General features: G+C 33.1%; 1 protein-coding gene across 2 annotated transcripts in view; it reads right to left on the minus strand.

Annotated features, from left to right (window-relative positions):
- The window catches only part of GABRG1 (gamma-aminobutyric acid type A receptor subunit gamma1), an 85,255-nt gene that overhangs the window by 8,806 nt on the left and 49,013 nt on the right, over positions 1-27,436 (minus strand). For both annotated transcript variants that reach the window (XM_019024943.4, XM_055384452.2), the window contains exons 4-8: positions 18,578-18,798; positions 17,658-17,740; positions 11,693-11,830; positions 11,425-11,577; positions 6,820-7,034 (exon numbers count right to left, since the gene is read on the minus strand). In XM_019024943.4, coding sequence (XP_018880488.2) covers positions 6,820-7,034; positions 11,425-11,577; positions 11,693-11,830; positions 17,658-17,740; positions 18,578-18,798 — 810 coding nt within the window. The remainder of the gene's footprint in view (positions 1-6,819; positions 7,035-11,424; positions 11,578-11,692; positions 11,831-17,657; positions 17,741-18,577; positions 18,799-27,436) is intronic.

Raw genomic sequence — 27,436 nt, forward strand, 5'->3', positions numbered from 1 at the left:
GTACAAAAAACAGATGGAAATAGGCCAATGGATAAAGCAGACCAAAAGAAGACACATCTCAGAAAGGCTCAGTAAATGGAAACATGACTGTGGAATCTACTCTTCCACTCAATATAAGGAAGGAAGAATGGGAGTAATGAATAGGATGGAAAGCATGGTGTTAGCTAAATGTCCACCTCCAGATCAGCTGCACTCCTTTGAACTATGGTTCACCTACTGTGCATGTAGAGTAAAGATGACGACGGTTGGCATTCACTCATCTCTAAACTCTATAACTTCTAAAAAATGAGAAGAAACTTTCACTATCCTAGGAGAAAGGTTAGGGCTCTTGATGTTGGAACTGGAATGTCCTAGTATTGTGCCATCATCCTATCATTTAGAATGTATATATTTGGAAAGAATCAGATGTCATGCCACACAAACACACGTATGAAAGTAAAATCCGATGGTTGCAAACTTGACAGTTACATATGAAACTTACCAGGCCTATCTGGGGAACAATCATGAAGTAGTTTTGAGGTAAGTGAACAATACAAAGGAGAAAAGTGAAAATGAACAGCTGGAATTACTGATTCTAATATTTTAGGAAATATGAGAACATAAATCTAGTTAGTCCACTCAGAAATACTTGAGGAAGTAATACATCCACTTAAGGAAAAATGAACAAAGAACAGTTAGAAAATAAGACCTCTCTGAAATTCATAAAGTTATTGTAAATTTTTAATAAGCTAAAAGTTTTAAAATGAAATCTTGAAAAAACTGCTCATAGTATGGAAAAATGGCTTAAAATATGATAAAAAGAAAATCTGGAATATATGCTGAACCTAGGAAGTCAAAAATCTAACTACCAGTAGTTTCCAAGGAGAAAATAGAAATAAATTGGAACGAAGAATTGATAACATTCTCAAAAATAAAACATAAGAATATTAAGTAATGAGGAAATGAAAGAGGTGAAAACACAGAAAATGTACGAATCCTTAAGAATTTTTTTACACTGTAAAAAACAAGATGATGGAATGTTTCTTAAGAAAAGAAAAAAAGTTTTATCTGCAAAGAATGATAATAAAATTGGCACTAGAATTAATCACAATAATGAATTCAGAAGTAGAAATTTAAATATATTATTTAAAGTTTTAAAATTAACCAAGTGCCTGACTAATTTTTTGTATTTTTGTAGAGACGGGTTTCACCATGTTGGCCAGGATGGACTCAATCTCCTGACCCCGTGATCTGCCCACCTTGGCCTCCCAAAGTGCTGGGATTACGGGAGTGAGCCAACACACCAGGTCAATAACTATTAATAGTAAGTTAAAATACTGAGAAAGAGAATAAGAAAGTTACAACAGAAGAGCTATTTTTTCTTTTGTACCAAAGAGTTATAGATACCTTGAAATTTGGTACAGTAAGAATCAGAAATACAATGAAAATAATCATTACAAGAATGTAAAATCAGAAATGGCTACAATGTAGTTGATTCTGAGATTTTGGACAAAATCTAGGTAGAGAATTTTCTTTATTTGTACATTTATGAATTGTTCTATTTGTTTATTAGTTTCAACCATGCTCCACTATTACTGTTAAAATTAATTTTTTTAAATGGAAACTTTACTCAATGATTAATCTGGTCCCTTTCTGCTGTGATAGTCTATGATGTTTTAAATAGAAATAGAAATATTAAGCAGTGTTCTTTGGAAGCCAAGGTAGAAAAAAGAGCTGTTGGTGGTGGTATCTATACACTTCAGGGAAGCATCATATGGCCATTGTCACAACTGGTACTAACTGGTTACTCTATCTATTGAAAAAATTCCACCATGCACCAACTCTTTACAATTGTTTAAGTAACCTTCTTGCTGTATTTCACATTTCACCAATATCACATAATCCTTCCTGGGAGCTTTGCCAAATACTATTATAAGAAAGAATCTATAAGTTGTGAAACTGTGGATTGATACAGCTTTTCATTATTTTAGTACTCTGAGAGGTAGACAAATGTTTATTCAATAGGCATGCACTGACTGAAATGAAAATCTCTTTGCTGAAAAGGAGCTGTGGGTGAGGACTGTGGGGTGGGGCGGTGCCAGGGGGGACCCAAAAACTTGCTATGCATTATTTTCATCCTAATATCTTGGTTTCAGCTTTTAGTATTATATTACTTCTGGAACAACTGCAATAGTCTCCAAATTTATCTCCCTGCCTCTTTTGCCATCCAAGTATATACTGTATACTATTTCTAATTATCTTCTGAAAACATACATAGAAATATACCATCCTGCTTAAAAACGTGTATAACTTGCCAGCGCTAACAAGACAAAATGTAAATTCTTAGCATGACTTTAAAGATTTTGCACAACCTGGCCATAAAACACTCTTCTATCCTCAACATAGGTTATTTTCTTTCCTAAGAGAAAATGTTTCTTTCCTACTTTCAAGATAAACATTACCCAATAGCACTTTCTGTGATGACAATGTTCTACATCTACACTCTTCAATATGATAGCCATAAGTCACATGTGGCTATTGAGCACTTGAAATGCGACTAGAGCTACTAAGATACTGAATATTATATTTTGTTTAATTTTAATTAATTTAATCCAACCTATCTATATGTGCTTAGTGGCTATTATATTGGACAGCACAGCTTGGGACGTATACTAGTCTACTTTTTGTTCTCACATGTAAGGCTCAGCCCAGCTGACATAGTTCCCTCTATCTTAAGTGTTCTTTCTAATTTGTTATCTTGAAAACTGCAACTTTTTCTTCAAAAAATTACTTCAGTGAAGCCACACTTTCTCTGGAATTTTCCTTGCCAAACTTCCATCAGTTTACATGTTTTATGAATGAATTATTTACACATGAAATGAAAGGAATCCTCTCCTCTCTACAAGGTTCTCTTCAACACTGTGTGCCTGTTCAATGTTTCACAGGCCATATAATATGATGTCTGAAGACTGCCTGGGATGCTAGGCATAGGCCACATAGGTCTGGCTTTGTGATACCTGTCTGTTTCCACAAGAACAGTTCCTTTAAAAATACATTTTATGTTTCTATAAAAAATAAAAATATTGTTATTTAAAAATAATAAAATATCTTGTGTATATTTGTTATAAAAATACCCTACTTCTGAAAAAGCATGAGAAATTATTCATCTAATTGTTAATTCCCTCACAGACTCCTTGTTTAATTTTGATCTTTATCTTGGATTATTATTTATATTGTATCTTATTATGTTTGTATTTGCGATGCATTTTTTCACAACTGGATGTAATCATCCCTGAAAGCAAAGAACACATTCTATCTCTTTTTTGTCTCCATAATGTCTCGTCCATAGCTGGATAAATAAATTTCTATAATTTCACATCTTAATAAAATCAGGAAACTAAAAATAAGTAAGTTCAATCCTCAAATGGCTATAGCAGGCCCCTAAAGTGGGTACAACATGGTTTTCTGAAATTTCTGCTAGCCTATGGGCCGAATATTCAAGTTTCAACATAAACTACTCTTCAATTGGCAAAGGCTAGTTTATTACTAGTGCCTTTCGGTTTATTACTAGTGGCTTTATCTGTTGCATAAAATGTCTTGATTCCATAGTTCAACATATTTAACTTAACTTCTTAGACTTTCTTGAAAATAAATGTTGGCACAAATACACCTGAATTATATACTTGCCGATTAGTAATAATATATATTGGATGGGCATATGAAACAATCCAAAATGTCATTCACATGTACAATAAAATGGAAGAAAAATTTGGTCATAATGGAATAGAGAAGGAAGGAAGGAAGGAAGGAAGGGAGGGAGGAAGGAAGGAAGGTTCTTCCAAGGTAGAAAAAAGAGCTGTTGGTGGTGGTATCTATATACTTCAGGGAAGCATCATATGGCCATTGTCACAACTGGTACTAAATGGTTACTCTATCTGTTGAAAATATCCCACCATGCACCGACTCTTTACAATTGTTTAAGTAACCTTCTTACTGGAAAGAAGGAAGGAAGGAAGGAAGGAAGGAAAGAGAAGGGAAGGGAAGCAAAGGGAAGGAAAGGGAGGAAAGGAAGGCAGGAAAGAAGGAAGGAAGGAAGGAAAGGGAAGGGAGAAAGGAAAAGCAAGGAAGGAAAAATAGAAAGCGAGCATAAAAGACAAATGAAAGAAAGAGAATGAGAGAAAGAGTGAGAGAGAGCAAGCAAGCTGGCCCATTTCATGTGGAGAGTAAGTTAAAAAGGGTGTTTATCAATTTATATTTTTAGGTGGTTCTTTGAAGCTAAAAATCTATTTTGTTCAAGTATTATCTCTACCAAAAAAAATCTGAACATTCTGAGATTCTCAGTTAAGCAGTCAACAAGATGTCAGGAAAAGGATTTTAATTTTGCTTAATAACAGAATTGTTGACCTTTCAGCAACTCTCTAGCCAAAGTATTGCATCCTAGCCTGACTATAGCCCTAAACATTTTTTTTAAAGGGAAAATGCTGGATTTTAAACTACTCTGAATTTTAATAAAGAAATGGGGAGATTGAAGGAAAGACAAAGAGGAAAGGAGAGAGAAAGGCGGAAGGAGGGGGTGAAGTCACAAACATTTAATACAGGCTTAATGGCAAGATGCTACAACATCTTGCAACCAAAGAAAAATGTGGATTCCAGAAAGCCCTTAAATAGAGGATTTGAGACAACAACAAACAGAGTTGCCTATTCCTCATAAAAGTACATTCTGATTTACCTGATTAGCAAGACCATATGGCTGTACACTGAACCATGCAAGGAGTCAGATTTGATTACTGATCCTGGTTTTTCACTCAAAATGTCATTTAGGACTGAAAGAGCTCATAAAGCACATAATTGAACAAAGAAAAGAGACTATCAAACTTCATTATGAATGGCAGTAAAGAAAATATTTTTGGTACTCAAGTAGTCAATTATAATATGTCAATTTAACTGTTGCTATTTGCCATTTAGTACTTCAATACTATCATTTAATTTTTGTTCTTTACCTTTCCATAATTAGTAGTTTGCAACCTAGGCTTGATGCTAAATTTGAAAGACTTAACATATGGATTAAAAATAGTAACTATTCTAGAACAATGCCTAGATTATGGAAGTCCTTAATAAATAGTTGATGAATGATTGAATAACATGATAAGTTTAAAGTCTACACTAGAGTAATCCAGCTCTCTTGAGTAAGTGTGCCATTGGAACTGTGGCTGAGTGTACATGATCTGCAGCCAAACTGATTAGCTACCGTCCTAGAGTAGCCATGTTTTGGTTGTGTCCTTTGATAATATAATAGTGGTACCTAAATTATTTATTCTTAGAATGAAATTAGAGAATGGATGTGAGATTGTACATTGCCTGGCCTCTATGTTACTTATTTTTATTCTAAACATCTCCACTCAAAATTTCCAGAAATAAAACTTTCAAGGCAATAATCCAACATAGATACAGATGAGTAAACGATAAAATGGAAAATCCAGAGAAGATGCATGGCTTTGATGAAAGGAAAATTGTAGAAAGCATTCATTTTTCTTTATCTAAAAATGTACCAATGGATATTATAGTTGACTTCTGATTTGTCCATTCAGGAGACAAAATATATCCTATAGATAAGCAAAAATGACGTGAAGTTGACGGAGTCACTGGCTAATTCTACAATGCAAGTTATCAAATTTGTACTGCTAGCAATGTGCTCTGCTTTCTTGGAATATTGTGGGTATCTGAAAGCAAAATACACCAGTTTTTTCTCTTGGAATATAACATGAAAAGTAAAACATAACTTAAGTATAGCAGAGTTTTATGAAGAAACCAATGAAAAAAGATTAGGGAAACATGCATTGACTCCTAGAACTTAAAAAGTTAGATAATATGGAAAACTCATTATATATACATTAAGGTAGGCTTACAAGCTTGCCACTAATGCCTGGCTATTTGATACATTTCTCATTTATTTGAGTATTTTGAAACAAATCTTTGAAAGCATTTACTAAATTAAATGTTTTCTTGTTAATTTTAGAAAAATAAAATGTCTATTTTTTAAGCCCTGTGAGAACAGGATATATAAAGGAAGGATCACACGCTTGAGCTCTGGCACCAAAAAGGATCCAGGTCTGAGTCTTGGATCTTTCGCTTACTGAGGCTGTTCTTGTGTAAATCATTGAACTTCTACTTAGAGAGTTGCTCTAAGCATACATGAAATCATGCATGTAAAATGCTCTGCAGAGTGTCTGGAACATTCAACATGTGTTAGATATTACTTTCAGGTTGCTATAATTGATAATATAAAACATAATCATAGTCAATAACCCCATACATGAGTATATTAGATTCAGGAGAATCCATTTTAATACATTAGACTTGATGTGATATAAGTTAAGGTAATTATACGATTGAGATGGGAGAGTAAAATAGTATAAATACACAAAAACAAAAAAAGAACGTTGTGGTCATCACTTTTAAACACAGTTGGACACTACCATTAAAGAGGAATCTTCATCACTAAAAGTAAGGTAATTTTGTTAGAAATGCAAATCCTAACACAAAAAATCGAATCAAAGGTAAATCACAAATAATGTTTGAGGTACAAAGAATCTACCACTGTGGGAAAATTCAGGCCATAATAAACCACTCTTTACACAGGGGATCCAATGGGAGACATTTGAAAAACAGAAATACGCTTTTCTTGGTGAGCAATGTTAGGTACTCCAGTTTCATCTTAACTTTGTCTTTGGTTATGGGTCTCATGCGTCCCTATTTCTGTAAACAAACACATAAATATTCAAAAGAGTATCTCTAAGTAAGTTGAGGTTTATAAAATAGAAATTTTTCTTTTTAACATACCGAGGCTTTATTTTTTAGCTTTCTGTCTTTAGTAGCAGTCTTTCCTTTTTGGTTGCTAGTAAAATAATGCAAGGTTCCATATTCCATCAAGGCTGCAAAAACAAAAATGAAACAAACAGAAACAAAGAGATCCATCGCAGTCACGTAAGAAACCTTAGGTAAAGACTTCCTGGCAATTGTACTCAGGGTTGTCATTGTCAGAACTGTAGTGATACCTATAGAGAGAGGAAACAAAACAGGAAATGAAAATTAATAGACCACATTTATTCTTCCATCTGATTTGGCAATATTGTGAGTGAAATTAAACAATAGAAACAAAAATATGATTACCAGTAATTTATATTAATAATTATTGGTAGCCATAGCAACATTGTGTCCAATGTGCTCTTTGTGTTTCTGTGAGTTCTAATCATTTAAATTACTGCGGAGTGCAAGTTGACTCCCGATATCCATTCTTCCCTTCCTCCATTGTAATAGAATATCAAACATTCAGCTGGCATGTGATTGCCCAGAACAACTTTATTTGCCATCTCTCTGCAGCTGAGTGTGGCCACAGGCTGAGATCTAGCCAAAGGGAACCAAGTCAAGAATGTAGGCAACACACAATATCCTAAAGACAGCATTAAAGAGACAAGGAATGCCCTTCTTTCCTTCTCATTGCCTTCTGCTGGAATACAATGGCCAGACCAATAGCACTATCTTAAAACATTAGATAATATTGGAAATTAAATTTACTCACAATACAGGAGAAAGCCAGAAGGAACCTGAATCTCTCATACTGTAATGCACTGTATCGCCTTGAAATAAAAAAAAAAAGAAATACCTACCCCTAGACTTCACATAAGCAACAGATATTCTTCTATCTAATTGAAGTGACAGTGACTTGACATTTCCCACCATACATATACAGTCAAAATTAATCCAAGCTAACATAGCTTTTTGTTATATAACAACCTGAGTTAAACCCATTTTTTAATCTCAATGTTTAAGTCAGGAATACTGGCACAGTTATATCAAGGGAATACTGCTTTGAAAGCACAGAGTAAATCCTTTTATTTTTGAGAAGTCAGCATGTATACCCGGGATGTCCCCAAGGGTCCCAATCCTGTATGTGTATCCTTGAAGGGATCTGTTTCTCATCAGTCTTCGTGTGGTTCTTATCACTATTAATCTTAGGTCTCCTAAATTACAGATGCACATGCTAATATTTCTTTTAAAGTAAACTTTCATAATCCTCATTCGTTTTCCCAGTAAATATGGCCCCATGAGCGGAATTGTTTACTCTCTTAAAAGTACTAAATATAATGCTAAATGCTTCTTAATTTGACCAATATTTATAGAGTGACAACATTTATGATGAAAAGTAAATCAAAAACAGCTGTAGCAACAGTCTCTTTGGTATAGTGAAGGCAATAACCACCTCTTCCACTCATGTCTCCATTGAAACATACCCTAAAAATTCTCCTCACAAACCTGTCATTTCACTTTTATCATTTCTTAGGATTGGAGAAAATATTAAAGGCGAAACAGTTGTGATGAATTTGGAATTATGATACAAATTTAGGTTTAATCTCTGACTCTTCTATTAGCTCTGTGATCTTAACAAAGTTTTTCAACTCCTTTGTGCCTCTCGTTCAAAAAAAAAACACAGTAATATCCTGCTTCGTAATTGTAGTAAATATACACAAAAGGTACTTAATTTAATTATTTGTCTTTTTTTAAATTTCCAAATATACAAGGCCATTGTCAGTTATATTATTTTTATTAATTTTTAATTTACTTCCTTTTTTGTTAGAAAATATACTCTGAAAATTTTAGTGTTTTGTATTTTAGTAATATCTTGTTTAATGATCTATATGCACTTGAAAATATTGTGTGCTCTGAAGTTAGGTGTAGTGTCCTATAAATATCAATCAGGTAAAGTAGTTGATGATAATTTCTTTTCTAAGTTTCTATATCCTAATTAACTTTTTTTCTTGTAGTTCTAACAATGAATGAGAAAACAGTATGGTTGCAGATTTGTTTATTTCTCTCACTATTCCTTACAGCTTTTACTTCAATTATTTTGAAACTAAATGTACATTTTTAAAGGCTTTGTTATGGTAAAGGCTAAAAAAATGATATATACAAGTCTCCCTTTTCCTCATCTCCCACACAAGCTTATTAAATCACATTGTTCCCATCGTCAGCCCAGGTAGGTTTCCAAAGTGTTTCTTGGCTCCACAATTATGTCCCCTATCTGAAAAATCTTAAATCCAATGTGTGGTTTCATTTTATTATCCACGACTGCAATAAATTTTACTTTATTAATTTTCTGTTACATTCTTTTTTAATAAGGCAAAAAAACTAAGCAGAACTTTGCTTTCAGACATTTATTTAATTTAGTAATTATTATCACTGTCATTACCTTGAGAAGAACATAGTGGATTTTCTATTAAAATATTTCTGAGTCCGTGATAATAAAAAACACTTAAGATATTAACAGGATACTGAGAAAACATTTTGGATATCATTGCTATATTCTCCATGGCTTCACCTACTCAAGATCCTACAATAGTCTCCCATCACATTTGAAATAAAATTTAAAGTCCTTAAAATGGCCCACAAAAATTTACCTGATCTAACTATTGGCCCCTTCTCCAAATTTATTTTCTGTGACTATTCATTCAGCTCCAACCACATTTGTCATTTTTCTGAACCCCAAAGCATGGCATAGCAGGAAGATCTGGCTTCAAAAACCATATGGTTCCCCCTGCCTGGAATACCTTTCTGCCCAATATCCACCAGGTTAGCACCACACTTCATTGGGTCACTGCTCAAATGCCACATCATCAGAGGTATCTATTGAGACTCCACAATATAAAATAGCAAATATCATACCACTCACACCCTGTCATTTTCTAAACATTGATTTTGCTATCTCTTCACAGCCTTCATGACTCACTAAAATTTTATTGTATGCCTTTGACATTTGTACATTACCTGTTTTCTCTACTAAAATGTAAACACCATAAACACGAAGTTTTAAAATTTTATTCACTGTTAACACTACAGCACCAAAAACACTGCTTGTTTAACAGAAAGCACTGGATACATTGTAGAAAAATGCAAGGTTGAGTTCATTGAGTTCAGGAAATTGTCTTGCAATGATACGTGTGTGCATGTATATTTAAAGCAATTGTAATTCTCTATCTTAGGGTCCACAATTACAAGAGATATTTGTCAAGTTACATCTGGCTGTGCTTACCTTTATGATTGATATGCTAATATTGAATAAAAATAAGTTTATGCAAAAACGACTTCACAGTTGGCTTTTCTCTTCATGACACTCTAGCATAGAACTTTATACAAACCCAGTGGTATAAATAATCCATTCAAATTCTTTTAGAAACTTCCAAACAGTTATGCATAGTGGTTATACTAATTTACATTCCCAGAAAAATATGGAAATAGAAACAAAAATACCATGGTTAAGTTATAGTAGCATACAAAGAACCTCAAATAATTTATACAACTTATAACATAAAATAATTTTAAACAATGAAAGGAAACAAAATTAAGATATGAATGGATTTTGTCCACTAGCTATGTCAATACCCCTGTTTAGATGGCCAAGAGAACTTCAAGTATAGACCCATGTTCCTCATGCATTGTTGTTGTCACTTTTATGTGACCTGCATTTTACTGTATTTATTAGATGGAATCATTTATAAGCTATCATAGAAATCACATATAAACTTCTTTGTGATTAAAAATAGAAACTGTCTCACCTTTCTTTACATATTTTTAAGACACAATTATGAGCAGTGTGATTCATGTGTCTTTCACTGATTTGGGGGGTGAATCAATTGATTAACAAGTTTTATTCCTATATCAATACCTGATTGCAGGTTATCATTTTCTTTTAAATAACTATACTGTAATTAGTCACTTATTTTGTTATATGATTTGATTATTGCAATAGATTGTTACAGAAAAATAGTAAAAATCTATTTTGTCAAGTATGAATCACAATTACCCTGTTAATCAATGTTATTCTACAGGCAACTACAGGCAACTCTCAAGTATTCACAGAATAAATACACATTTTATACATGACAGAAGCCACAGAAGTCAGGGAGCGTCTTGTTCCTTTCAGCTACTTGCCATTTGGAAAAATTGACTTCATTAGCAATGTTATAAAAGCAGGTTATTTTAAAGCCATCTGCACACCTCAGTAAATAAAGAGCAGTTATTAGTGACTCAGCTATAACATAAAATAAAATCTTGATGAAACGTGATAGAAAAACTCAACCAAAATAAGATTTAGGAATTATGTATGATTTTCATGTATTAATTCTTGTTATGTATCTATGCTTCCCTTGGTCTTCATTAGCAGAAAAAAGAAGGAATTTTCTGAAATTTCAAGTTCTTTACAATTCCATTTTCTACTTTTCTTTTTTTACATATCTCTTTCAACATGGTATTGTCCCTTAGTTCCTGTCAATTTTTTTCCTGACTGTAGTCTAGAAGAATATATCTAATAAATGTGACTATGAACTTTTATCACATCAAAATGCTTTTTTAAAGTTCTATGGCATTATAGCATAATATTACATGTCATACCCAACGATGTTCTTGCAGGCACTGCATCTTTATTGATCCAAAAAGACACCCAAGAAAGAACAACAGTCAGAATGCATGGAATGTAGGTCTGAATAGTGAAATATCCCATTCTTCTGCTCAGGTCAAAAAAAATTGTCATGATAACATAATCCCCTGTAAGAAAAAAAAAGTTTTATTTTGGCTATATAATATAAATCACAATCCATATATTTAAAATAAAAATGTCATTTAATGCTAGCATCATTCACTATTTGAGTATTCTTTTTACCAGAGATTGTGTGAGTGATTTCAGTTGAGTTCCGTAACCCTACAAATGCAAACTGATATAATCTCCAGTATTTAGGATCAGCCACTTCTACAGAGGGCTTTTTCCACTTATACTCAATTTCATTTTTAGGGTATCCATCTATAGAGAAAAAATACACAGATTAGCAAGATCCAAATTTGATACCATTGCAATGCCAACATTATCCAAAGGTAGATTCTTGGAACTTTTTCCTCTTTTTTTATTATAAGATATGCCAAACATAGAATATTTGAATACAATAAATATTAATAAGCAGAGTTTAATGACTAATCATACATGGATCAAATAATGAGAACCCATGTAATCTACTTAAATTAAGAAATAGAAACTTGCTAACATACAGAAAACCCAATAAGTCCACCCCAATATAGTACTCCCTCCCCAGTCTAGAGGTAATAACTATCCTGATTTCTGCGATGATCTTTTCTTTTTAATATAGATTTTTCATATGCATCTCTGAAAAGTATAGCGTAGTTTGGGTTCCTTTGAATTTTATTTGATCATTCCCATACTTAAGGCATTCTTTGGCATATTATTTTTTTCTTCTTTTTCCTCATGCTACCTTGTCTAAGAATGTCTTTTTTAATATATTGTGATAGTCATCAAAGTTGTACGTAGCTAAATTTCTTCCATTGTAAAAACACACCGAAATTTATCCATTATACTGTTTTAGACATTTGTGGTATTTTCTGTTGGCTATAACCAACATTGCTCTAGTAACATTATTATACATGCCTCCCGAAACGTGGCATGCAATATGCAAGCGTTACTCTAGGATATAGTATGGAGTAGCTGGGTCATGGGTTACACATAATATCAACTTTATGAGGTAGTGCCAATCTTTTTTCCATAGAGAGTATACTAACATATTCTCCTTTTTTTTTAGACGGAATCTCACTCTGTTGTCCAGGCTGGAGTGCAGTGGCACGATCTTGGCTCACTGCTAATGTCTGCCGCCCAGGTTCAAGCAATTCTCATGCCTCAGCCTCCCAAGAAGCTAAGACCTATACAGGTGCTCGCCAACACGAATGGCTACCCTCTTTTTAAAATTTTCTTTTTATTTTTATCTTCATTAGAGACAGGGTTTTGCCATGTTAGCCAGGCTATTCTCAAACCCCTGACCTCAGGTGATCTGCTCCCCTCGGACTCCCAAAGTGCTGAGATTACAGGCATGAGCCACCACGCCTGGCCACTAGCATATTCTCTTATCAGCCAGAGTGTGAAAGTTAACATGAATGCATATTCTCATTAATCTTGATAAATGCAGTCTTCTTCATTTTTACTCGTCCATGAAGTGTATTTTATTTCACATTCTCCTGATTAATAATAAAACCTAGCCTTTAAAAAGTATGTTTATTAGAATTTTGGATCGCTTCTTTGAGGAACTGCTTGTTCAATTGCCCATTATTTATTTTTTACTTTCTCTTATTTTTTCCTCTCTTTTTATATTAATGCTTTATGTATTCTAGATACTAGTCCTTTGTTAAGGAAAATGTTTTTGTCTACTTTGTAGCTGTCTAGAACGGAGGTATATCCTTTCATCTTTCTAAAAAATATTTTTGTTTCTGGCTTGTGTCAGGAATATCCTTGAGGACTTTTTGAACGAACCAAGTGAAAGAAATTTGGGCTAAAAATCTATTTGAGGTAGACTTGTAATTAGATTCTCTCAAGAAGAATCATTTCACCCTGTATGCTGATTTCAGAGGCAACCTCCCTTTTAGCTTTCGGTGGTTGTGTGTGTGTGTGTGTGTGTGTGTGTGTGTGTGTGTGTGTGTGTGTGTGTGTGTGTGTAGGAGGTAATTCTTCACGTGATCTCAACTGGTCAGGCTTCTGTATGCCAACTTTATGTGGAGATTATGTTCTATTACACTACCATCTTACAATACCATCAAAGCTTGTAGGAAATTACCATGTTTTGTCAATGTCCTCAGGTCAAAATCGGCTGCAACTTTACCTTTCTGGTTTACAGTTTTCATGTAGATGTTTGTAGCTAAAAAGTTCTTTCTACGTATGGTCACATACATGTTTTAGAATATTTTAATGGTATAAAATTTTTGTTTTCAACCGAAAGATTGGTAGCACATTACATAAACAGAATTCACTAATTAACTTGCAATTTCAAAAATAGTATATCCATGTATTTTGCACTAGGATCTCTATTAGTCATGCAATGAAATAGTTATCTCTGCTGATCTATTTAATAACCTATTTTATTTTTCCTTTTCTCCATCTTCTTTCACTTGCTCTCTAGGGTTGTAGCCATTTTGATTTCTATAGTTTCTGTCTTTACTTTTAAAAAGTTTTAGAGTCAATAGAGGATAGACATAGTATACAGTAGTGTGGGCACAAATAAACATGATTGGCTAAATAGCCACTCTGAATCTCATGATATTAATTTTTAAAATTGGGACTGTAATGAAATCTTCCACACATATTTGTTGTGAAATATTAGATGCAGATGGCTTAATTCTCTACTGGACCCATGTAGAGTGCCTGAAAATAATTAGCTATGATTATTATATGTTTGTTATTGACATCCAATTAAACTCACAAAGATAAATGATTAATTACCATTAACAACAATCAAAACCAGAGAACTATCACACCAAAATTTAAGAATGGCTTCTAGAATGAAGTACAACTGCTACATCAATTATTGCATATGAACTTTTCCTTGAGTTCCTTGAATTCTATCAATCAAGTATTTGTTGCTATTTGGCTGTCTTATCCACTTCAAAGTTACTGTTTAAAAATCAAAGCAGTGAGATAGATCATTAACATAAAAGAATGCTTTAATGAGACAAAATCATTAAGAAAATTCAAGAATATCATTAATAAAAGGCAAAAAAATGTGGAAATTTAGTAAGTGAAGAAGTGGGGTTATGCTTATGAATAAATTGTCATATTACACTCTACCACATTCTAGAATGTGATCTGTGAAAACAATAAATTTCAAAAGAAAGAAAATAGCATTAGACAATTTGTGGGTAAAGGCAACCACATTTTTATAAACCATTTTACATATTTTTAAGACAATTGTACGTATCTAGAAAAATACTTTTATAAAAATACATGTGAGGATATGTATGTTAGTAAATACAAAATAAAATTAATATAGCTCTGGAAAGGTTATGATTATTTCCTATAAAGAATATAGCAGGTTTTTTTTTTAGGATCAATAAAAGTATTTTAATATAACTGATATTATACAGTAGGAAAGTAAACCACCACTACACAGCTACAGGAATGAAGAGTTAAAAATACAACACTGAGCAATATAGAAACAGCATAAGTTACCACTTACTTTTTTTTTTTGGTTTTGTTTTGTTTTGTTTTTACGTGGAACAAATTTGTTTATTTTATTTTATTTTATTTTATTTTTTTATTATTATTATACTTTAAGTTGTAGGGTACATGTGCACAATGTGCAGGTTAGTTACATATGTATACATGTGCCATGCTGGTGTGCTGCACCCATTAACTCGTCATTTAGCATTAGGTATACCTCCTAATGCTATCCCTCCCCCCTCCCCCCACCCCACAACAGTCCCCAGAGTGTGATGTTCCCCTTCCTGTGTCCATGTGTTCTCGTTGTTCAATTCCCATCTATGAGTGAGAACATGTGGTGTTTGGTTTTTTTGTCCTTGTGATAGTTTACTGAGAATGATGATTTCCAATTTTCATCCATGTCCCTACAAAGGACATGAACTCATCATTTTTTATGGCTGCATGGTATTCCATGGTGTATATGTACCACATTTTCTTAATCCAGTCTGTCACTGTTGGACATTTGGGTTGGTTCCAAGTCTTTGCTATTGTGAATAGTGTCGCAATAAACATACGTGTGCATGTCTCTTTATAGCAGCATGATCTATAGTCCTTTGGGTATATACCCAGTAATGTGATGGCTGGGTCAAATGGTATTTCTAGTTCTAGATCCCTGAGGAATCGCCACACTGATTTCCACACCGGTTGAACTAGTTTACAGTCCCACCAACAGTGTAAAAGTGTTCCTATTTCTCCACATCCTCTCCAGCACCTGTTGTTTCCTGACTTTTTAATGATTGCCATTCTAACTGGTATGAGATGGTATCTCATTGTGGTTTTGATTTGCATTTCTCTGATGGCCAGTGATGATGAGCATTTTTTCATGTGTCTTTTGGCTGCATAAATGTCTTCTTTTGAGAAGTGGAGATGAAGGGTATTCAACTAGGAAAAGAGGAAGTCAAATTGTCCCTGTTTGCAGACGACATCATTATATATCTAGAAAACCCCATTGTCTCAGCCCAAAATCTCCTTAAGCTGATAAGCAACTTCAGCAAAGTCTCAGGATACAAAATCAATGTACAAAAATCACAAGCATTCTTAAACACCAATAACAGACAAACAGAGAGCCAAATCATGAGTGAACTCCCATTCACAATTGCTTCAAAGAGAACAAAATACTTAGGAATCCAACTTAAAAGGGACGTGAAGGACCTCTTCAAGGAGAACTACAAACCACTGCTCAATGAAATAAAAGAGGATACAAACAAATGGAAGAACATTCCATGCTCATGGGTAGGAAGAATCAATATCGTGAAAATGACCATACTGCTCAAGGTAATTTATAGATTCAATGCCATCCCCATCAAGCTACCAATGACTTTCTTCACAGAATTGGAAAAAACTACTTTAAAGTTCGTATGGAACCAAAAAAAAGCCCGCATTGCCAAGTCAATCCTAAGCCAAAAGAACAAAGCTGGAGGCATCACGCTACCTGACTTCAAACTATACTACAAGGCTACAGTAACCAAAACACATGGTACTGGTACCAAAACAGAGATATAGATCAATGGAACAGAACAGAGCCCTCAGAAATAACGCCACATATCTACAACTATCTGATCTTTGACAAAGCTGAGAAAAACAAGCAATGGGGAAAGGATTCCCTATTTAATAAATGGGGCTGGGAAAACTGGCTAGCCATATGTAGAAAGGTGAAACTGGATCCCTTCCTTATACCTTATACAAAAATTAATTCAAGATGGATTAAAGACTTAAACCTAAAACCATAAAAACCCTAGAAGAAAACCTAGGCATTAGCATTCAGGATATAGGCATGGGCAAGGACTTCATGTCTAAAACACCAAAAGCAATGGCAACAAAAGCCAAAATTGAGAAATGGGATCTAATTAAACTAAAGAGCTTCTGCACAGCAAAAGAAACTACCATCAGAGTGAACAGGCAACCTACAAAATGGGAGAAAATTTTTGCAACCTACTCATCTGACAAAGGGGTAATATCCAGAATCTACAATGAACTCAAACAAATTTACAAGAAAAAAACAAACAACCCCACCAAAAAGTGGGCAAAGGATAAGAATATACCCGGTTTTTATACTCTAATTATTCACCTCTAACCACTTCTCTATGAATCAATCTTTTTTAATTAAATCAACTTATTTCTACCTTGGTTTTTCTACCTTATTAAAGTAGTCTCAAATATTTGCTATTCATATGGTAAATACTATTTGCCTAACCAATTTTTGAAACACATTTCAAAATCTAATGTAATAAAGTTAAATCTTGCCTCCAGGAAGATGAATATAATTTGAATCACCTTTTCTTGGTGACTGTGTAAAAACATTTGAATACAAACCTATTTTCAATACTCCTCTATTTAATAAAAATAAGCAAATAGCATTGGAATAAAATTCAAAGTTATAAAGAATGTTTTAATAAAATATATGCATTCATAACACATTTATTGTAACCTTTTAGTTTAAAAGCAAGAAGCAAATATATTATTTGTAATTATTTTATCTAAAAGAATTGAACATAACTTACACTTTTGAAAATCCTATTTTATTTTCTTTCATTTCATTTTTAAATAAACAGCTCTAAGGTTAAAATTCTATGAAATTATCAAGTGTTTTGTTACTTACAGCTTGAAAATTCCAGTGGACAGGAATGTTCATCCATAGGAAAGTTATGAAGCTGAAGATAACATTCTGCATTAATTGTCAATCTATTTAGATGGAAAGAAAAGTATTAAATAAAGATAAATAATTTGAAGCATTAAAAATCTCCTGTCTCATTTTAAAACAAGATTTTGTCATATGATAATAGATTGTGACCTATTAGAATATAATAATGATTCTAAAGTCTCAAAGTCTTAAATAGCAATAATATTATAACATTTATATATGACAGAATTCTAACAATTTCCTCTTCAGTCGACTAGGTTACCTCTGTATACATTTCAATATGATCTCTGTGTTTACACATAATAATTCATACTTCAATATGTCAGCAAACACACGTGCAAACACAGCAGATTAACAGATTATAAATGGTTAAGTATGGTAATTTTTTCTCTTGATTTATTATGAATATCTTTCCATGAAGGATGGTTCTTAATAAGCAGATATGTTTAAGTCAATGAGTTAAATAAACTTGAACCTTATACATCAACCTTCATTTAATCTTTTCTTAGGGACGTTTTACTACACCATTGAAAATTAGAGTATTATAAAATTTTATAGCAGGGTGGGTTTCTAGAGGAAATCTTACTCAATTATTTGCACTGCAGGTTAAGAAAACCATAATCTTTATGCTGCAACCTGTTCTGCTTCAAAGGAAGAAAATCAAAGAATTTTTTCTCTTAGCTTTTAGTCCTTTTCACATAATAATAACTGAGCTTAAAAAAGTATTGCCAAAGTATTTCACCATTTTATATTTTAGCATGTGAAAGGAGCTCCATATTTTTGGTTTTGCAACTCTGAGAAATAAAAAATTAGGAATTGATTAAATATTAGTATGGAAAATAAATGAGAGCAACTACAGATTTTTAAACCAATACTACCTTAGAGTATATAGAACTCGTCCATCATTCCAAATTCGAAGCAGACGATTAGGAGTTGTTATCCAGTGAGCATCAGATTTTCTTGAGTTTCTGAAGAAAGTGTCAGGAATCCAAATTTTTCCAACCATATTACTGTTAAGCATAAGCACTTTCATGGTACTATTGAATTTTAAACGACTGTCAAACCAGGTTTGGGCAAAAATTATATCTATTGTATATTCCTAAAATATAAGAAGAAGAGTAACAACATATTAGTAAAGCTACTATTTTAGTTGTTTTTCTCGAAAGTTTGAATTTTTGTATTGTAAAGTTTCTTCAAGTAACAATTAAACTCAGTCTTTTCGGAGGAAAAAAATGCCATTATTTTAAACTTTTTTTTTGAGACGGAGTCTCGCTCTGTCTCCCAGGCCGGAGTGCAGTGACGCAATCTCGGCTCACCGCAAGCTCCACCTCCCGGGTTCACGCCATTCTCCTGCCTCAGCCTCCGGAGGAGCTGGGACAACAGGCACCCGCCACCACGCCCGGCTAATTTTTTGTATTTTTAGTAGAGAGGGAGTTTCACCGTGTTAGCCAGGATGGTCTCGATCTCCTGACCTCGTGATCTGCCCGGCTCAGCCTCCCAAAGTACTGGGATTACAGGCGTGAGCCACCGCACACGGCCTAAACTTTCTTCTGTTTGCATGAGTCATGTAAAATGAAATCCAAGATTTCCAGTAGTTATTGTTGCCCAGTTGACTTTATTATTTTTTATTTTTTGTGTGTGAATTTTACTCAAGATTTTGTAGTATGTAGGATGTATTCATTAAACTTAAAAGCAAGTTATCTTAATGTTAACAATTATATTAATTTATACATAGAGTTTAAGTCATATAAACAAAAAAAACTAGAAGCAAAAAAAACAAAATTTTTAAGAGCCCTTACAATGTTTTTTGTCTAAAAAGTTAATTCCAATTATTTATATCTACTGTTTTTAAATGTTTTAAAGCAACCACAAACTAACTTATTGAGCAATTATAAAATGCCAAACATATGTTAAGAGCTTTGCATGTTCATGTCACTAAATCCTTATTGCAACTCTGTGAAATATGTACTACTATAATCATTATTTTTCAGTAACATCTATTAATAGCAATATAAAATAATTCTTCTCACATCACAGATCTAATAAGCAGTTGATATGGAAACTGAGCCACTGCAGGCTAAATCCCAAGTCCACATCCATAACAAATGCATATAATGGTGGTTATAGTGAAGTCTGATGGGTTCCAAGGTTAGAGCAAAGCCTTTGTCCATAGTAAGTGTAATTAGGAAATTCCACGATTAACAGAGAACCTTCAGGAGTAGATGATTAGATATTATCTACCTTTGTATCCTGACAAAATGTCTGCCATATTATAGGCATTTAACATATATAAAATGAACAAGAATGCAGCAATAATCAATGCCACGGAGGAAAGGAAATAAATATACATATATATATTATATATATGTACTATATATATATGTGTGTGTATATATGTGTGTGTATATATGTGTGTGTATGTATGTTTGCATGTGTATGAATATACTTTTGATATTTAAAAGAATAAGTAAATTGAAAAATAGGTATTATATAAGTTACTTCTGGTGGGAGAGATTGATTATTTGCACTTGATGTTGTATTAGCAATTGGCCAATTTTCCTGAAGGAAAATATTTAATATAAGAAATGGAAGTACAATTGGGGAAGTGGCCAATAAATGAAAAATGGAAAAAAAAATTACAAGTCGTTCATAAGTAAACAAACTAGATTCAACTTATTTATAGGGAAGTTGGATCAAATCCTAGGTTCCAGCCATACTACTTAGAATTTGCTTAACTGGAATATAAAAATAAATTGAGAAGCTACCTCATTTAATCTATTTTTGTTGAACAGTGTTACAATTCTGGAAAAGCATATACATAATAATTATTTAAAATCCAATAGGTACCAGAAACTATGTAATTGAGTATGAGATGTATGTTTTATAAAGGGCTTAAAATATATACACTTATAATTCTGAATAATTTATTCATATAATGAAGTAATGTGTAATCATTCAATAATCTACCTATATATTTAACATCTATATTATGTCAGTCATTGTTTTGAATGGATTTAAAATATGAAGTTTTTGTGCACGAAAATGCTTGCATCATGACCCTCTCTTTACATAATTTTGATTGCTGTGCTAGAGTAACTTAGGGAGATAATTACAGTTTTATTTTTTGCAACTTAATATGGGATGCCACAGCTCAAACTGTGCTGTGGAATATGGACTGAAAGTACTTTTGCAACCATGTAAGCCTTATAAATCTGATAGCCACAACCTTGCTTATATACTGTGTTAAAAGCACGGGCTGAGTCGTAAGGCAAACCACATCCCCTAACACATAGTAATTCGTATTTACGCTGTAGATGTTTAATCATCTTATTGAGTAATATTAATGGAGTAGCACATAAATTGTGCATGCATTTAGGAGGTCCAAGAGACCCTTATACACAATATCACTGGTGTACCTATTCTTTGAACCTTGTGAAAAATTCTTGGACAACTTCACTGAAGTTATCATTAATCCCCACTCTGCCTGCCTGTATCTCAGGCCAGATGTCTTGTCTTTGGAATCAATTATAATTTATCCAAGCAGCCTCTTCACCTGACACAAATGACTAACCATTCAGTCTAACCATGTAACCTACGCTAATGACACGGTGTCTAATTTTAATGGCAAATACAAATAGACAGAAGGCTCATACTCTACTATGGTAAACTAAATGCCCTGGAAAGAGCATTTAGTCAACTTTATTTGGCAGAATTATGTTGTACTTTTGCATAGCATCAAACAGCAGAAACTACTTTAGATACCAGTAAGGATTGCGGCTAGGCAAATATTCAACACTGGTTGGTAGAGGGAATGTAATGCTACTTGGCAGTTATACTTAGCTGCAGTATTCCTAATTCACAGGGCATTAAATGTGGCACTTGAGAACCAATTTGTCTAAGGCTGGGATTTCCAAAGCAGCTGTCAATACTGCTTAGCAGCTGCAGGACCTTCTTTAAAATCCCTGATTCTGGAAGTGTTAATCACTGTTGGAAGACTTATGATTTCCAAAGGATCAGAAATGGAAAAAGTTTCCTACTCACAGTTGTCCCCTCAATCTAATATCAAGAAGAGAAAAACTCAGAGCATATGTCTTGATAATCTATCCATCCCAAGCCCTTTGCAGAAGCTAATACTTATAAGCCCTTTTAAATTGCTAATTTTTAATAAATGCCTCACTGAAATAAGAAGACCATTAAAATCTATGCCATGTTACACGTAATAAAAAAAAATTCCAGTTTTGTATTAGTGTAATTTCCAGCAAACGACCAAACTGCTCTTGTACTTCATGTTCCTGTTCACAGGTTATAATGATCTACACAAGAAATAAGCAAAAGAAAAACATAAAATGGAACTTCTATTTACTCAGAACGAAAATACAATAGCTTCTAAGATAAACATTTTGAGATAAGGAACAGTGCATTTAAAATTTGACATCCAATGTACTTTACAAAATGTGCTGTATCTCCTTGCAAGTTAGCTGACAAAACAGCATTAGTGAATAAATGTGAAGTGAGCCATTTTGATTCCTAACTTAATAAAATCAAATAATAATTGATAAGTGTGTAGTGCAGTCTCATTACTGCATTGTCAGTTTGCAATTAAGCACTGTATCTCACATTTCAAATTACCAGTTAATTCAATATTACTGTCTTTCTAGTAATGGGAGAAACTTCACAAAAAATTCAAGACCTGCCAAAGCAATTAACCTAGGTGCATAATTTCATCATAAAATTTGATTGATCCTGATTTATTCTTCCTATGTTGGCATTAATCTCTTCCAAAACTGTCTAGTCACATGGCCAGAAGAGAATGGTGGACCTAATAATTTTTAGCAGTAATGGAGCTATAGACATGTAGAGAAAAAGTACAAGTACAGCTAATCCATAGGACAATTAAATACCTTTAGTGGTAAAATTTTATAGGTATCAGCTCCAGTTTGCTTAATTATTGTAAAAGCACCAGCTTCTGAATTCTAGCAGGAAGAGGTAAATACAAAATTTGGTGTTATTCTATGTTTGAAATAGAAAAAGAAATAGGGAGCAAAGAGGTTATGCCAATTGCTTAAATCATTGAAGTCATCAGCAATACAGGAGAGAGATTCAAAAAGTAGACACATATTCTGGATTCAGCTACTAACCCTTTGTGCTCTCTTTTTATATCTATGAATGTAGATTGCCAAAGGCACATAGCATCATGTGCATTCATGAATTAAATTTTTAGCAGACATTTTTTCAGTGTTCTTGTTAGCTTTATAATGTACTTGGTTTACAAAGACGAAAATGGAACCTTCTTGGTATGAACATATACATCATAAAATTGGAAATTAATGGACACAGGAAGGGGAATATCACACTCTGGGGACTGTGGTGGGGTGGGGGGAGGGGGCAGGGATAGCATTGGGAGATATACCTAATGTTAGATGACGAGTTAGTGGGTGCAGCGCACCAGCATGGCACATGTATAAATATGTAACTAACCTGCACAATGTGCACATGTACCCTAAAACTTAAAGTATAATAAAAAAATTAAAATAAAATAAAATAAAATAAAATGTAGAAGGGGTATAAAGAGAAATAGAAATAGTAGAGATTATTTTTAGTTAGGGGAACTTAAGAAAGATTTCACGACAGATGTTGCATTTAACCTGAAACCTGTAAGATTTGGAAATATTTCGATTTATGCACCAATTAGTAAATGGTGGAGGGAAAGGAGAGGACAAAGAGGCAGTAAAGGGCAGGGCAGAATGGAAAATAAAGAATGCAAGCCATATATAATGAAAAAGTAGACATCTTCTGTATGTCAGGGAATGTACATTCCTCAAATACACAGGGTATCCTACATCTGGAAGAGCTTTTTAGCAACTATTATCTAAAATTACCAGTTTCCAATGATTGACCCTGCAGCCTAGAAACAGCTCTGAACACTGCACTGAGAATAATGAACTGAAAATCCTAGTACTTCATGTGTTAATTTTCTGCATCATGCTCAATCAACATTTCCTACTGGAAATATATAACTATAGTTCCAGAATATGTATTATACAATATTCTGTATAAAAATCAAAAGAGTAAAATATCAAACATTATATTCACAGAACAGTTAAACTACATAAAATAGAAGATGAAATAATGCAATCTGTAGGGTTTTATAAACCCTATGAATGAACTCCCAGTTCTTAAGAAGTTACAATAAAATAGGACAAGGTCAGCTTCCAGACCTTGGAATATATATAGTACCTGAGTACCTGAATTCTGGGTTTGGAGCAAGCTATTCTTGTGAGCTTGTATTAGTAAAGGTACTCCACAGAAACACAGCCAACGGGATAAATAGGTGGGCATATAGATGCTGACTGATAGGTAGAGGGATAGATAGATGAAAGAGAGAAAGGGAAAAGAGAGTTGAATCATGTGATATTGTAGGGGCTGGAAAGTGCAAAATGTGCAGGGAAGACTGGTAGATAGGGAGCCAGGGAAGAGTTTATGATTCAGTCTTGAAGCCAAAGGCAGTCTGCAGCCTGAGTCTCTTCTTCCTAGAGGAACCTCAGTCAATATTTAAAGTGCTCATCTGACTGGTTGAGGCCCAACTACATTACAGAGGGTAAACTGTTTACTCAAAAACTACTGATTTCAATGTGAATCACATCTAAATAATACCTTCACAGCAACATCTGGACTGGAATTCAGCCAAATACAGTCATGCACTGCCTAATGACATTTTCAGTCAATGATGTACAACGTTGGTACCATAAAATTACAATGCAGCTGAAAAATTCCCATCACCTAGTGATGTTGTGGCCATCCTTACGTCCTAGCACAACAGATTACTTACATCTTTCTGGTGATGCTGATATAAACAAACCTATTGTGCTGCCAGTTGTTTAAAAGTATAATACACACAATTATGCACAGTGCATAGTATTTGGTAATGGTAATAAATAACTAACTTAATACTGGTTTACATATTTACCATACAATAATTTCTATCATTATTTCAGATTATCCTCTTTCTACTTTATACACACACAGACACAACAAATATATATGTTAACTGTATTATATATGTACATAACACATATATATGTTAACTGTAAAATGACAGAAAGTATAGCATAATAAATACATAAACTAAAATACACACACATATGTTATATATATAATATATAAATATATTATAATGTAATGTATATGATGTATTTATGTATTTGTATGCAATATGTATATGTACCGTTATATATGTTAACTGTAAAACATCCTCAGGCAAGTCCTTCAGTAGGTATTCCAGACGACGTATTGTTATCAGATCAGATGACAGCTTTATGCATGTTATTGCCCCTGAAGACGTTCTAGTGGGACAAGGTGTGGAGGTGGAGGACAGTAATGATGATGATTCCGACCATGTAGACTAATGTGTAGGTTTTTTAGTTTTTAACAAAATGTTGAAAAAGCTAAAAAAAAAAATTGACAAAAGCAAAAGCTTACAAAATAATGACACAAAGAAAATACTTTGTACAGTTGTAAAATGTTTTTAAGCTGTTATGAAAATGTCAAACTTATAATAAATTTATAAAATAAAAAATTCAGTAAGCTGATAATAATTTGTTATTGAAGAAAGAAATTAAAAAATTAATTTAGTGTATTCTAAGTGCACAGTGTTTATAAGGTCTAAAGTAGTTCAAAGTAATGTCCAGGCCTTCACATTCACTCACCACTCACTCATTGACTCACCCAGAGCAACTTCCCTGTCTGCAAGCCTTCAGTAATAAGCCTCTTATGCAGGTATACCATTTTTATCTTTTATACCATATTTTTACTGTATTTTACTATGTTTAGGTATGTTTAGATATGCAAATGCTTATTGTGTTACAATTACCTGCGACATTCAGTTTAATAATATTCTTTACAGGTTTGTATCCTAGAAGCATTAGGCTATATGATACAGCCACAGTATGTAGTAGACTATACCATGTAGGTTTGTGTAAATACATTCTGTGATGTTTCCACAGTGGTGAAATTGACTAAAGATACATTTCTTATAATGTGTCTCTGTCATTAAGTGATACATAACTGTATTTGGGCACCATAGCCTGGCCAAGCTGACATGTAAAATTAACCATCACAGAGCTATTAACAGTAGGAATAGACACCCATGGATTGAGAACGCTTTTACAAAAATTATCCATGTGTTTCTTTTCCAGACAAGGGATAATTTATACTGTGGCAAGAAGGAACATATTCCTCCATCTCATGTTCTCTATGAAAATCTGTATTCTTGTCATTTTGTCCCATCTCTTGGTCTCTCTGAAGTTTGCTTCATATTTCTCAATTGAATGGATGTAATATATTAAAAATCCATTACCTATAGGTTATTGTCTCTGTTTATTTCTCTGCACTTTGAACTTGATCTGAATGACCATGAAATCTGAAAAGAAGTGATCTACACTGAAAACATAAGAGTATTGAGTGACGTTTCAAGAAAATAAGGACAGAAAAACCATTGTGATGCTAGCTTCGCATGTGCGATGAATTTTTTAATTAAGTGAGATATAATAGAAGTGTGTTTACCTGTTTTTTAAACCTATTTTAAACTTACTTTGCCTCTGCTGAGATTCAATACTAATTTAAAATGGAGCAGTTCTTAGTAAAAATACCAATATTTGACAGATTTTAGATATATTTATGATAATATAATTTTTATTTAAAATCTAGCAATCTGGCAAAAGAGTAAAGAATTTCATGAAGTTAGTTTATGTCAAGAGTTGTCATATGCCATAAAATAATTTAAAAAATAATTATCCAAAAACATGCCTACTATTTTTGATAAATTAGAAATGTTTTCATAAACCTTTATTACATTTAAATAAATATATATTTGATAGCCTTTCATTTAAGCAGAGAAAGCTAATGTAATTCCCTTCACAATATTTTAATTTGCTTTCCAGATTCCATCAAATTGTTTTTGCCCAGTGACTATTCTATATTGCCAAGCTCTATCTTCTCATTTTTTCCTGCTTTTCCCTCATTTTAATTGAGATACAAGGAAGCCTTTCCAAGATCATACAATGTGTAAGAGATTCTGATCATGTACTCCACAATTTTAAACTCTTTACCATAACTCAGGTCATCCATATGAGGCAAAAATTTTTAAACCGGAGAAATGAAATTTATATTTTGACAATTAGTAGTTTTGGTCACTTATTTCATACTTACCTTTCTTTTATCTTGTTTTTTACTTTCATGGCATTTGTATCTATGTTATCACTGTGGGTTATTTGGATGAATAAATGATTGAATAAGTCTAACCTGCATGGAGCACACTTCCTAAGTATGAAACATAGTATGATAACAAATATACAAAAGATCCCCTTTATTCATGGGGATACATTCCAATATCCCCATTGAATGCCTGCAATCTTGAATAGTTGGGAACCCTATATATACCATGTTTTTCCTATACATAAGTACCTATGATAATGTTCAACTGATAAATTATGCACAATAAGAGACTGACAACAATGAATGATACAATATAATTTTAATAACAAAATACTGTACTGAAAGTTCTATGAATGTGATCTCTACCTTCTTCTCAAAATATCTTACTGTACTGTGTTCACCTATTTTTGGATCATTGTTGACCATGGTAACTGAAACCACAGAAAGCAAAACCACAGATAAGGAGGGACTATCGTATAAACACACTCAAACTATACTTCCCCATTACAGTTTATTACCAATTA

The sequence above is a fragment of the Gorilla gorilla genome, chromosome 3 (genome assembly GCF_029281585.2).
Source record: "Gorilla gorilla gorilla isolate KB3781 chromosome 3, NHGRI_mGorGor1-v2.1_pri, whole genome shotgun sequence".
NCBI lineage: Eukaryota > Metazoa > Chordata > Mammalia > Primates > Hominidae > Gorilla > Gorilla gorilla.